The 14,079-nt window shown below is 37.9% G+C and overlaps 1 protein-coding gene across 1 annotated transcript in view; it reads right to left on the bottom strand.

Annotated features, from left to right (window-relative positions):
- Positions 1–14,079, bottom strand: part of ASXL2 (ASXL transcriptional regulator 2) — a 136,575-nt gene that overhangs the window by 72,887 nt on the left and 49,609 nt on the right. Inside the window, exons 2-3 of the mRNA XM_041754542.1 lie at positions 12,452–12,534; positions 10,179–10,181 (exon numbers count right to left, since the gene is read on the bottom strand). Of these exons, the coding sequence (XP_041610476.1) occupies positions 10,179–10,181; positions 12,452–12,534 (86 nt within the window). The remainder of the gene's footprint in view (positions 1–10,178; positions 10,182–12,451; positions 12,535–14,079) is intronic.

Here is a 14,079-nt window from a genome sequence, read left to right as displayed (position 1 = left end):
GCTGCAGGTGGCACCAAACCGCTGCGCCTGGGGCTGCCCAATGATAGGAATTTAAAGGCTAGGTAGCTGGCTACTCTCTTATTAGTGCATAACTTATTCTCCCACATCAATTTTACGGTGTACAAGATTCAAATTCATGCCTCACCAAAATTATTATTATATATCAAGAGCCCTTGGGACCACTCATGAGTGATATAATTCAGAAAATAATCTGTGAATGATAAATTCATAAAACCAAAAATCTTCCTAATTTCTTTGGTCTACTAATTTTTTCTAAGGTTTTTTATTTATTTGACAGAGAAAGAGCACAGGTGGAGACAGAGAGAGAGGGAGAAGCAGACTCCCTGCTAATCAGGGAGCCCAATGTGGAGCTCAATGCCAGGACCCTAGATCATGACCCAAGCAGAAGGCAGACACTTAACCTTACTAAGCCATCCAGGCACCCCTCATCTTCTACTTATGAGTGGAAAGAAAAACTAGTAAGAGAATACGGTCTCAGAAAATAATTATTTTGTTATTTTTCTCCTTTCCTAAAAACTCTTTCTCTACTAGCAGAAATAAGAAGAGTCATGGTAATACAGCTAAGGATGAACAAGGCAGGTTAAGAAAACTTGGGGGAAAAGATAAAAATGTAGTGAACCAAAGGGGTACCTGCACCCCAATGTTTATAGCAGCAATGTCCACAAGAGCCAAACTATGGAAAGACCCCAGATATTCATCAACAGATAAGTGGATAAAGATGTGTGTATACACACACACACAAACACACACACACAATGGACTACTACTCAGCCATCAAAAAAAAAAAAGAAATCTTGCCATTTGCAGTAACATGGCTGGAACTACAGGGTATTATGCTAAGCAAAATAAGTCAATCAGAGAAAGACAATTATCATATGATCTCACTTATATGTGGAATTTAATAAACAAAACAGAGAATCTTAGGGGAAGAGAGGGAAAAAAATGAAGACAAAATCAGAGAAGGAGACAAACCATAAGAGACTCCTAATCACAGGAAACAAACTGAGGGCTGCTGGAGGGGAGGGAGGTAAGGGGATGGGGTAACTGGGTGATGGACATTAAGGAGGGCACATGATGTAATGAGCACTGGGTGTCATATAAGACTGATGATTCACTGAACTCTACCTCTGAAACCAATAATATGCTATGTTAATTGAAATTATTTTTAAAAAATTTTTAAAAAGAAAGAAAACTTGGGGGGTAGGGGGCAGGCACTAAAAGCAATGGCTACTTTAGAAGGAAAGCTTGAAGTCCTACACTAATGCCATAAAAGTACACTGTAAATATCAGTGGCTGCCACAACTGACGAAGGGAAAAAACCTGTACAAAAGACAAGGGAAAGAAGTAGTAATGGGTGACAACAGTAAGGATTAGCAAGAATGATGTCACAGCACACATAAGCATTTGACTTACAAACTGTTCTATGTATGTTTTACCCATAGTATGCATACTTGTGTTTAGTTGTTTTCTTCCTATCAAGCCACAATGTCTAATTTGTACCTAGTCTCTTGAGTTCTTAGCTCTTAGATATATACTACAATGCTGAAATAATAAAATGCCTAAGATGGACTTCAAAACAGTGTGGGGTAGGAGGACCATTTACAATTTAGCTGGAGGATATACACTTTTGTTTTAATTTTCTAACAGTAAAAATTTATATTTAAATAACTGTCTTCAGTACCTACCTACCTTATTAACCTAGACTTGTGACATAAGTATATTATCATGACAGGAAAAGAGTGGATTCTTGGATTCTATAACACACCAGGAGAACTCTTTACTCACTAACGTCCAAGGCAGGTATTAGGTATTTATCTCTGGCAATGCATACCTACTCTGCAGCTCCAGATCATGTTACCTTTTAACTGCTATCTTGAGATTTACAACATAACCATGTCCTGCATCTGAATACTTTCTCACCCCTCTTGAGGTTCAAAACTTTTTTTTTTCAAAACGTTTTTTTGAACCCACAAGTATACACTTAGTGAATCCTTTATCAGTTCCTCACTTGCCCAGTTTAATTTCTCAGTTCTTTTCTATAGTAAATGGCACCTATGCAATCCAGAAATCCAGAAATCATTTATTTCCTCCTTCCTTTTACCTCCCCCATCAATCCAACAGCAAGTCTTGAAATATGTATCTCAAATCAGTATATTCTCTCCAGCACTATTCACGTAATCCAAACCACATCTTGTCTACTCTAGTAAAACAATCCTTCATTAGTCTCCTTAACTCCTTCAACTCCTGACTGCTGCAGTTCTTCATAAACTACATTCACATATATACAGTTCTCTAAATCATTAATTCAGACTACACATCATCTTGTAATTATCAGAACCAAAGGTCTGAGGTAGGTGTATGATTTCCCTTTGAGGACTGACTACACATTTGGACAGAGCAATGCTTATACATTTACCCTCACCAATGGATTCATACTGGTTTGCTGTGTTCTACTCACATCTACTTACTTATTTGGTTCAAAAAACAAACTCCAATTATGGAACTAGTCAACACAGAGGTTCCAAATACTAGTCATAAAACATTTGTTAAATAGCCTACACCAGATTACCTGTGATAAATCCCCTTACAGTAATTTTTTAAATGACTACAAAAAAAAGCTACACCAAAATCTAGAATTTTGCCTAAGTCGAAGAAAAACACAAATGATTTTGAACTAAAATTTGTGGGTTAATTCACGCTTCCATGAATTCTATGAATCTCAGGCTCAATTCAATTTCATAATCTAAACTTGACCAAGTGTGGGCACCTGGGTGGCTCAGTCAGTTAAGCCCCTGCCTTTGGCACAGGTCACAATCCTGGGGTCCTGGGACTGGGCTCCCTACTCAGCAGGGAGTATGTTTCTCCTTCTGCCCCCCACCCTGCTCATGTGTGCTTGCACACGCTCTATCTTTCTTAAATAAATAAAATCTTTAAAAAATAAAAAAATAAAAGTAAAACTGACTAAAAGAGACTTGGTGAAGACAGAACAGACCCAAGAGCCTCTCTCCCTCTGGCTGGTTCCAACTAAAACCTGTGGACAAAAGTACAAAAACCAACTTCCCAAAGTGTGTACACAGATGTTCACAGTGGCATTATTCATAATAGGCAAAAAGTGAAAATAATTCCAATGTCCATCAATTGATGAATGGATAAACAAAATGTGGCATATGCATACAATGTAATACTATTTAGCAATAAAGAAATGAAATACTGATAAATGCTACACACACTAATATTGATATTTAACACTAGCCCACATCATGGAGAGAGGAAGACAGAAGGTCTGTGTTTGGCACTTTACCTTAACTGCCCTATCTGTCTCTTCCCTTGGCTAATCATCATCTGTACCCTTTCCCTGTATCCTTCCCATAATCATGAGTATAACAGTTTTCAGTGAATTATGCAAGTTCTTCCAGCAAAGTATCAAGCCTTGAGAATAGTCCTGGGGTTTCTTGAACTAGGCAGTTGGGACTAATAAGTGAAGTCAATCATGTGGACTGTTCTCTTTAACATTGTAGTTGGCTAAATTCTCACATAGAAGTTTTCTGGAGGGTTTTCTTACCATTTTGACTAAAAAGCAGACCCTGATTGAGGAAATATACCACTGTAAGGAACAGATACAATTCTGAGAAAAACTCCTATCTTTCTAGCCAAGATATGAAAAAAAGGACACTGAAGGCCGGGGGGTAGGAGGGGTGGTATTCCAGAGAGAACAGAACAGGAGAAGGGAATACCCTAATTCCCACACAAGGCATGGGCTCATCCTGGAGCTCTGCATACTTAGGACATTCCCAACCAACACAGTAAAGGCTTTGAGAACTGAACCACAGCTCACATCTCAAGCTAATAACCTTGAGTGGCACATGCATGAAACAAACCCAAAACAGTAGAGCAGGGGCTTTGAAAACAACTGATTATTGAACCAACACCTACAGAAGGTAAGAGAGGACATATAATCTGAGGACAGCTGGGTTGCTTGGAAGCAAGGAAGGAAGCAAGGAAGCAAGGAAGGCAGGCAGGAAGGAAGAAAGGAATTACCATTCTCCAGAGGTTTGTAACAGAAAAACAGAGCCTAAAACAACGTAATATTTAAAATGTTCAGAATAATACAACTTTAAATTTCTCAATAAACAGTCACCCAGGAAAATGTGAGAAATTCTTATGGGAAAAGACAATCAACAGTTGCCATCCTTAAGATTATCCAGATGTTAAACTCATCAGACAAAAACTTTAAAGCATTCAATATTACTATACTCCAGGTGGTAAAGAGAAATGAACTAAAATATAAATGAAATAAAATATACTCCAAAACTCTCAAATTATTCAAAAGAAGGCAGCAGAGAGGGGACAGTAAACTAAAAACTAAGAAGGAAAAATAAAATAATAGTAAAATGGCAGAGTAAATCTAATCATGTCAATGATTATCAGATAGGATTCTTTTAAAAAAAATATTTTTTTCAATTTTTAATTCATGAAAAACACAAAAAGAAAGGCAGAGACATAGGCAGAGGGAGAAGTGGGCTCTCTATGGGGAGCCCGATGCAGGATTCGATCTCAGGACCCCAGGATCACAACCTGAGCCAAAGACAGACACTCAACCACTGAGCCACTCAGGCGCCCAGATAGGATTCTTTTTCTTTATTTTTTTATTTTTTTGATAGGATTCTTTTTTAAAAGATTTATTTATTTATTTAAGAGAGAGGGGATCCCTGAGTGGCACAGCAGTTTAGTGCCTGCCTTCCGCCCAGGGCATGATCCTGGAGTAACGTGATCCTGGAGTCCCGGGATCAAGTCCCACATCAGGCTCCCTGCATGGAGCCTGCTTCTGCCTGTCTCTGCCCCCCTCTCTCTCATTGTGTCTCTCATGAATAAATAAATAAAATCTTAAAAAAAAAAAAGTAAGAGAGAGAAAGCATGCACATGCGTGCATGCATGAGTCGGAGGGGCACAGTGAGAGGGAGAGAGAGAATCTCAAACAGACTCTGCGCTGAGAGCAGAGCTTGGTGTGGGGCTGTATCTCACAACCCCTGAGATCACAACCTAAGGTAAAACCAAGAGTCAGATGCTCAACCAACTGTGCCACCCAGGCGCCCCAGAAAGAATGTTTTTTAGGGATGCCTGGGTGGCTCAGTGGTTAAGCATCTGCCTTTAGCTCAGCTCGTGATCTCGGGGTCCTATGATCGAGTCCCGGGGTCCTATGATCGAGTCCCAGGCTCCTTGTGGGGAGCTTGCTTCTCCCTCTGCCCAAGTCTCTGCCTCTTTCTCTGTGTCTTTCATGAATAAATAAATAAAATCTTTAAAAAAAATTGTTTTTTTAAAAATACTACAAGGTATCAAAATAGATTTCAAAACAAAGAATATTACCAAGGAAAAAGAGAGTGACTGCAACAAGGTCTATTCACTAAGAAAACTTAATGCCTTTATTTTTTTTTAATATTTTATTTATTTATTCATGAGAGACAAGAAAGAAGCAGAGACACAGGCAGAGGGCTCCATGCAGGGAACCCGACATGGGACTCGATCCTGGTTTCTCCAGGATCAAGGCCCTGGGCTGAAGGCGGCATTAAACCACTGAGCCACCCAGGCTGCCCAACTTTAATGCCTTTAATGTAATTATACCTAACAACAAATATTCAAAATACATGAAGCAAAAACCAAAAATACTAAAAAGAGAAAGACAAATAAACAATTATAATTGTAGAATTCAACAGCCTTGGGCACCTGGGGTGGCTCAGTCAGGTTAAGTGTCTGCCTTCAGCTCAGGTCATGATCTCGGGGTCCCCAGATCAGGCCCTGCCTCCAGCTCCCTGCTCAGTGGGGGAGTCTGCTTCTCCCTCTCCTGCTGCCCTTGTCTCCTCCCCTCCACAAATTGTGTTCTCTTTCTTTCTTGGTCACTCTCTCTCTCAAATGAATAAATAAAATCTTTAAAAAAAAAAAAAAAAAACGGAAGAAAAGGAATTCAACAGCCTTTTTTCAAAATAAAACAAACAGAAAATCAGAAGAAGATCTAAACAACCTTATTAACCAATTTGACATAACTGACATTTATAGAACACTCTACCCCAAACCAGCAGAAAACACACATGCTTTACAAACATGCATGGAACATTTACATATACCAAGACAGACCATATCCTGAGCCATAAAATGATAAAAACTTGACAAGAACAACAGAAAAAAAGAAATAAAATCTGGTTTCTTTCTTAAAGAATAATGAAATTAATAAATCTCTAGCGAGACTGAAAAGATAATTGATGAAAAACACAAATCACCAATATCAGGAATGAAACAGAAGTGTCACCATAGATTATACAGCCTTTCAAAGGACAGTGAGGGACTAGTACAAATAACTTAGCTCCCAATCAATTTGGCAAATCAGAAGAAATGGATAAAAAATTCCTCAAAAAATATCAACTACCCAAACTCAACCATGTAAAACAGATAATCTGCATAGTCCTATAGCCTTAAAGGAATCAAATTTTTATTTAAAGGCTCCTGAAAAAGAAACTTCTAAGTCCAAGCTGTTTCGATTGATAATTCCACCAAATAAAGAACACAAATTTCACACAATATCCTCCAGAAAAGAGAAGGAAGGTCTCGAGAACACTTCTCAAATACTTTTTTTTTTTAATTTTATTTATTTATGATAATCACAGAGAGAGAGAGAGAGAGGCAGAGACACAGGCAGAGGGAGAAGCAGGCTCCAAGCACCAGGAGCCCGATGTGGGATTCGATCCCGGGTCTCCAGGATCGCGCCCTGGGCCAAAGACAGGCGCTAAACCGCTGCGCCACCCAGGGATCCCTTCTCAAATACTTTTATGAGACCTATGTTACTTTTGAGACCCAAGCCAGACAGTAACTGTACAGAAGTCAGAAAACTGCAGACTAACATCTCTTGTGGACCCGAAAACAAAAATCTTCAATAATGTTAAAACAAACCAAACAAAATTTATAAAATAAATTATATATACACCACAACCGAGCAGGATTACAGGTGTGCAAAAGATGGCTCAGTATTCAAAACTCAACCCCCATAATACCATATAAGCAGGCTAAGTAAGAAAAAACATAGGAGATTTTGAAAGACTATCAAGATTTTTTTCATAAAAAAGTGAAGATAAAAGATTGCTCTATGTCCTAAGGTAAGAAATCTTAGATCCTGTACAGAGAACAGCAGTGTATCTATTTAGCTGGAGTGAAGATGGAAACAAATCATTGTGGGGGGACATACAATGATCTCAGTTATTCTACTGAAAAACTACTGACAGCTGCTGTGCTGGTTATCAATTTATTGACTTTTAGCTCCAAATCCAACCTTCTTTGTCTTTCTCCTAGTGGAGCTGGACCCTATAAACACTCCTCCTTTGCCAGCTGGCTCGATGTTAAGTTTTGTCAGCAGAGAACTGGAGGAACACTGCAGAATGAAAGGGGACTTTCTTTCTGGTTTTACTGTGCCCTTGCCTGCCTGTTCTTATGGCAGGCAGCACCCAGCAACATGAGGGACACTTAATGGCACCTAACCTTCAGCAAGGTTCAGCTGAATGACTGTGGGTGGCTTCCCAGAAAATTCTGCTGGTGCCTCAGCTGGCTCCCGAGTGACTGTGGGACAGGTGCCCAACAGGAGGCTTTCCAGCAAGTTCTACTAATGCCCAGTAGGCAGTTTCCTATTTGCCAGCCCAGGCTACAGCACCAGTGATCTTTGTCATCCACTGGACCAAAGCCCCACCTACTCCATTAAGATCTGAATCACAACCTAGGGACATAGAGGGAGATTCTTGAAAGTTACTCTTTCCTAGAGCATACTCCCTTCAGCCCTAAGTTACTAGTTGCTCTCTTTAAATAGTTTCTGGTTAACCAATTAACAACTTAACCAGTTAACTTAATAACTTCCCTGTTTAAATTACCATATAGCTTCCATCTGCTGACCAGATCCTGAGACTTATAAAACTGCAAAGGTCAAAGACTGCAGAAAACATCGCTAAAAAAACTCTTTAAAAAAAAAAAAAAAGATTTATTTTTATTTATTTATGATAGACACACAGAGAGAGAGAGAGAGAGAGAGAGAGAGAGAGAGAGGCAGAGGGAGAAGCAGGCTCTATGCCGGGAGCCCGACACGGGACGTCGACACGGGACGTCGACACGGGACGTCGATCCCGGGACTCCAGGATCGCGCCCTGGGCCAAAGGCAGGCATGAAACTGCTGAGCCACCCAGGGATCCCCCAAAAAACTCTTTTAAGTTCTTAAAGGGACAAGTACCTCACTCTTTTCTCAGCCAGAAGCCAATCACCTCATTTTTCATACCTTTTTTGTTCGTTAGTTGTGGCAAAATATACATAACATACAAGTTACCATTTGAACCATTTTTAAGTGTAGATTGCAGTGGCATTGAATACACTCACATTGCTGTGCAATCATTACTGTCCATTTCCAGAATTTCTTCATTATCCCAAAAACAAACTCTACTAATTTAAACAATAACTCTCTATTCTTCCCTATTCTCAGCCCCTAGTAAACTCTATTTTACTCTCTGTCTCTGTGAGTTTGCCTGTCCTAAGTAACTCACATAAAAGGAATCATACACTTGCCCTTTTTTTCCTGTTGCCACATCACTATTTGACCTTTGTGTCTATCTTATTTCACTTAGCACGTTTTTCAGGTTCATACACACAGAATTTCAATCTTTCATAAGGCTGAATAATATTCCACCATTTGATGGACATTTGGGCTATTTCCACTTTAATGTTATGCAATAGCAGGGCACCTGGGTGGCTCAGTCAGTTAAGCATCTGCCTTTGGCTCAGGTCATGATTTCGGGGTCCTGGGATCAGCCCCAAGACGGGTTGGGCTCCCTACTCAGCAGGGAGTCTGCTTCTCCCTCTCCCCCTGACCCCTCACTCAGCTCATTCTTTCTCTCTCTCTCTCAAATAAATAAATTAAATTAAATGTTTAAAAAAAAATTAAGTGAGCCTCTTCAGAATGGGGAACACAGGGAAAACTACAAAGGGAAATGAGAAATGAAAGCCATGTACTGAGAACTGAAGAAGGAAAATTAACTGTAAGAAGTAGCACATCTTCAATAATGATATTATCTATTTCAGGGCACCTGGGTGGCTCAGTTGGTTAAGTGTCTGCCTTTGGCTTGGTTTGTGATCCCGGGGTCCTGGGATCGAGCCCCATATCGGGTTCCCAGCTCAAAAGGGAGCCTGCTTCTCCCTCTCTCTACCCTTCCCCCGCTTGTGTTCTCTCTATCAAATAAATGAATAAATCTTCTAAAAAAAGGTATTATCTACTTCATTCTGTAACCTGTCTAAAAACTTTAATCATTTAAATACATCATCACAGCAAGAGAGTAAGTTGTAACTGCATCTGAATGTGATCTTCCAACCACTGATACTTCATATATGCATTAACTAGAAGGCTTTCAGTGTCTGGTATATGCCAAGCATAAAAGAGAAAGGGGAAAAAGAACAAATATCACTGCCCTCATGGAGCTACCTTACTGTAAGCTATAAATAAGCTGTATGATTTTTTTAAGATCACAAAAATATGTAATTCCAAGCCTTTAGGCAGTATGCAGAAATAAACAGAACACTATAATAAACTAAAAAAGGAAATTTGCTCTAGTTTGTAAAGTCAGCCAAAGTTCTCTTAAAAAGATGTACTCAAACTGACACCTAAAAAATAAGATGCAACTGAGAGAAAAGCACATTCCCTGCTATGAAGGCAGCATATACAAAGACTGAGGCAGGAAACAGCTTCTCTGCATATTTGAGAATTGACAACATATAATATTTAAAGCTATGGGAATGGATAAAATTATACATAAGTTAGAAGGTAATAAGCAAAAAAACTGAGAAGGAAGAAGGAGGAATGTTTGTGGTCACTTCAGGTAACAAAACAGTTTCAAGAAGGAAGCAATATTTGGCTATGTTAAATAATTCTAAGAAATAAGAATCAGGAAGTACAAGTCCCATGGAATTAACAAAATGGAAGTCACTGCTGACTTAGAAAGAACTGCTTTGTGGTCACATAACTGCATCACAACAATGTAATTTAACCAAGAACAGCTACTTATAAATTGTTATCACTAAACAAAGCCAGAAGCTATTTTTGATGACTACCATCTTGCTACTTTTTCTAAAGTTCTTTTTTTCACCTTCTTTACTATTCTTTATTTATTTGCTATTCTTGCCTGCTTCCAAGAAATGATAATGACAAGTATAAAGTCATAGAGCCTTAGTACATTGGAGCTACACGACTCTCCAAATGGCATTTAGATCTAAGGGACTGATGGGAATCTGGTTTCTGTATACCAGACATCCTGGTCTATTTCCCCAGTGTATCAAAAGTCTAATATTAAGGAAAAAATTGAATCTCTTACTCATTCCTATTCAATCACCCAATAGCGTTATAAAAGAATAATAAAATACCTTAGTAGAACTTGTTCCTCAGACCACAAAAATAACTATCTTTTCCCCTGTAGCTTTGTACAAATTGGTGTTACTAAATAGGCTTTATGTGGGGAGTGAGGAGCATCAGGGTAACTGGGTGATGGACATTAAAGAGGGGACATGATGTAATGAGCACTGGGTGTTAATATAAGACTAATGAATCACTGAACTCTACCTCTGAAACTAATAATACACTCTACATTAATTAATTGAATTTAAATTTTTAAAAAAGTAAAAAAAAAAAATACATAGGCTTGGGCAGCCCGGGTGGCTCGGCAGTTTAGCACCGCCTTCCGCCCAGGGCATGATCCTGGAGACCCAGGATCAAGTCCCACATCGGGCTCCCTGCGTGGAGCCTGCTTCTCCCTCTACCTATGTCTCTGCCTCTCTCTCTGTATCTCTCAAGAATAAACAAATTAAATCTTAAAAAAAAAAAAAAGGCTTTAATTTTATGTTTTAATTTTAATCTAATAAAGCTTATCTAATTCAAATAAAAATTTAGAATTGTGGGTAGCCCAGGTGGCTCCGTGCTTTAGCACCGCCTTCAGCCACGGGCGTGATCCTGGAGACCTGGAATCAATTCCCACATCAGGCTCCCTGCATGGAGCCTACTTCTCCCTCTGCCTGTGTCTCTACCTCTCTCTCTCTGTCTCTCATGGGTAAATAAATAAAATCTCAAAAAAAAAAAATTTAGAATTGTATCATTGATAAAATAAGTGATTAATCTTTTAATTTACAATGTTTAAAAGCTAATTCCTCAAATGCATTTCAATGTTTGAATTTACAAATATCCAAACAATTTCTCAGAGACATGTTACATAAAGTGAAATAAAACTAATTTATACTTCATTGTTTCATAGTAATAAAACAAACCTAATTTATTCCCAGCCTACTAACATTTGGCCATAGGTCAAAACAAAATTTTTTAGCTATGTTAGCAAAGGGCCAAAAACTTAATTTTATATTAAAGAAAATAAGAATTAAAATCTAGACATGCGATAGCTTTGTATCAAAAAATACACTAGTGTCCATTTACAAATGTTTCAGCATAGCTCACTACTACTCTGGCATCTGAGCTGAACAATTCAGTGTGGAGGACTGTCCAACACAATGTGAGACATTTAGCATCCCTGTTTGCTGAGCATTAAATGCCACAGTGCTCCCTTCCTTTCTAGACACTTGGAAAACCAAAAATAACCCCCCTTCAAAAAAAAACAAAACACCAAAAATAACCCCATAAATTCTAAACACTTTCCCTATGGGTGTTACACAATACCACCCCTACTGAGAACAACTGGTAGCAGTTTTAAAGCACTGCAACCTTTTCCATTTTAATGAAAATATCTCTCATGTAGACTCCCAGATTTCTACCTTAAGAATACCAACTATATTGACTATTATTTTAACATTTCTTGACAGCAGGGGGAATTGATTATGAAGTGACTATTTTACACTATTGTTAATATAAGGCTCTTTAAAAATTAGTGTGTTTTACCTTTGGTCCTGTATTAATTGACCCTAAGCTGTTTTACTTGTACATAAGATTATTACACGAAATATACACTGCTTTATTAACATCTTTCCCAATTTATTCCTTTTGAACAAGGTACTTCTTCCTAGACTATCTACCTCTAGTCCTCTCTTTGTACTACAGAGTACTTTTTACCTGCTAATGACCAAGCTTATTTTATCAAAAGCCTGAACTCATAGATGAAGGCTTGAAGATGGCTCCATGCCTTCCTAAGAATTAAAGTGCATGGGTTGGACACAGCTAAGAATTTTCTTTTAAACTTCCTTGTGGATTTTGTAACTGTGCTATTACTGAAAACTCAAAAGATCTGACAACTAAACAAATCAGAAATTAGCAAAGCAGTTATTACTAAATCATTAATCTTCAGAACTAAGGTACACTGCAGTATACTATGAAACACTCTAATCAAGTATTATAATTATTACTAATAATATTTAAATAACTCACCTGATTTCTTTTAGTCCTTCTCTCTGGATAACTTGAAGAATTTCTTTATGACTCATGGGTGTATTGGGGTATTTTTCTAAGACCTGAGAAACAAGTATATAATAATAAATTATTTCTTCTTTAAGTTCTTATTACAATTATATATATATTTCTTATTCTTATTAAAACTATGTATTAATTTCATCCAGCACATACATATCCAGAGATTTTCCATTCCTTATATTTTGGGACAATTAAAAAAAAATTAATGGAATATAAACAGGTTCTTCTTTTAGCCACAAACAGTATATCAAGTCCTGAAGCAGAAATGGATCAAAAAGGGTAAGATTAATAATAATAATAACTAAGTTATTTATTACTAATGTGTAATATGAAATTGTTTACTTTCTGCCTCTACCTCCATATCACACGCCAAACTGTAGATCTACTATAGGTACTTAAAGATTAACCATTTTTATATTTCCAGCAAAGCCTCATATGGCATGAATTCTCAATAAGTTCTTAGCCAGAAAAAATGAGTAATATAGTTGCAACAATATTAAAAAGGTATCTGTATTTTGGTTCTGGTAAAAAAAAGGAGTAAGCATAGTTTATCCTTCTCTCAGGGTGAACACAACTAAAAACCTGGAGAGAATGCATGGAGCAGCTATCTAACAACTCTGAAAATGATAGCAATTGGCCTGAAGTAGGAAACCACAACTACAAGTTCTTCTACTAATCCCAAAGTGAGTTTCCTGGTTTTGTTTCCTCTGGGACCACTCAGCCTAGACTCAAAGGCAGTACAAAAGAACTGTTCACTAAATGTAGACAGAAATAGCTCTAAGAGAATTCTTCTCTTTTTTGGTCTGAAGATTAGTAATACGACCCCCAGGGAGGCAAGGTTTTCTGGGTTTTTCCCCCTTTCTCTTGATCTGTGTTCCCAATCAAGCCAAAGGCAGCAGCCTTGGCAGTGATACTATCAGCAATGGCTGAACAGGGACCTAAAATTCCAACAAAGCAGAATCCTCCCGGTCCTTTAAGTGTGAATGGAATCCACATGGCTTATATTCTTTCTCTGCCATCCTGTTGTTTAACATCAAAGGCAGATGTGAAGTATACAGCAAAACAGGAAAATAAAGCCCTACCTGTCTGTCAGGCCACGGGACAAAGAAGGGACTCAAAATAAATAAATAAATAAATAAATAAATAAATAAATAAATAAATAAATAAATAAAATAATAAAAATGAAATGAAATGAAATGAAATAAATAAAATAAAATAAAATAAAATAAAATAAAATAAAATAAAATAAAATAAAATAAGGGTCTCTAGGAGCCAGAAAGAATCAAGGAACTTGCAAAGCAAAAGGAGCTCAAGAAATTGATACTATTAAGTTCTATAAACACTCCTGGGGTCAGTCCAGAGCTATGCATATGTGTATATCTGACCCTAATCATACCATGAGGTTCCCAAATTAGTCACCAGATGGTACACCTACAGATCAGAACAGCTCTGCAAAGGCTTTGAAAACTAGACATTGGAACTTTGGTGCAGAGAAGATGGGTTGGAAACTTGTGTTCTGAACCTAACAAAGTCAAATGAGTGCTTTAAAAATGTCTCGCTCCCCACAGCCCATGCCACATCACTCT

The sequence above is a fragment of the Vulpes lagopus genome, chromosome 5 (assembly GCF_018345385.1).
Source record: "Vulpes lagopus strain Blue_001 chromosome 5, ASM1834538v1, whole genome shotgun sequence".
Classification (NCBI taxonomy): Eukaryota; Metazoa; Chordata; class Mammalia; order Carnivora; family Canidae; genus Vulpes; species Vulpes lagopus.
The sequence above is the reverse complement of the archived record's forward strand: the minus strand, read 5'-3'. Positions and strand labels throughout refer to the sequence as shown.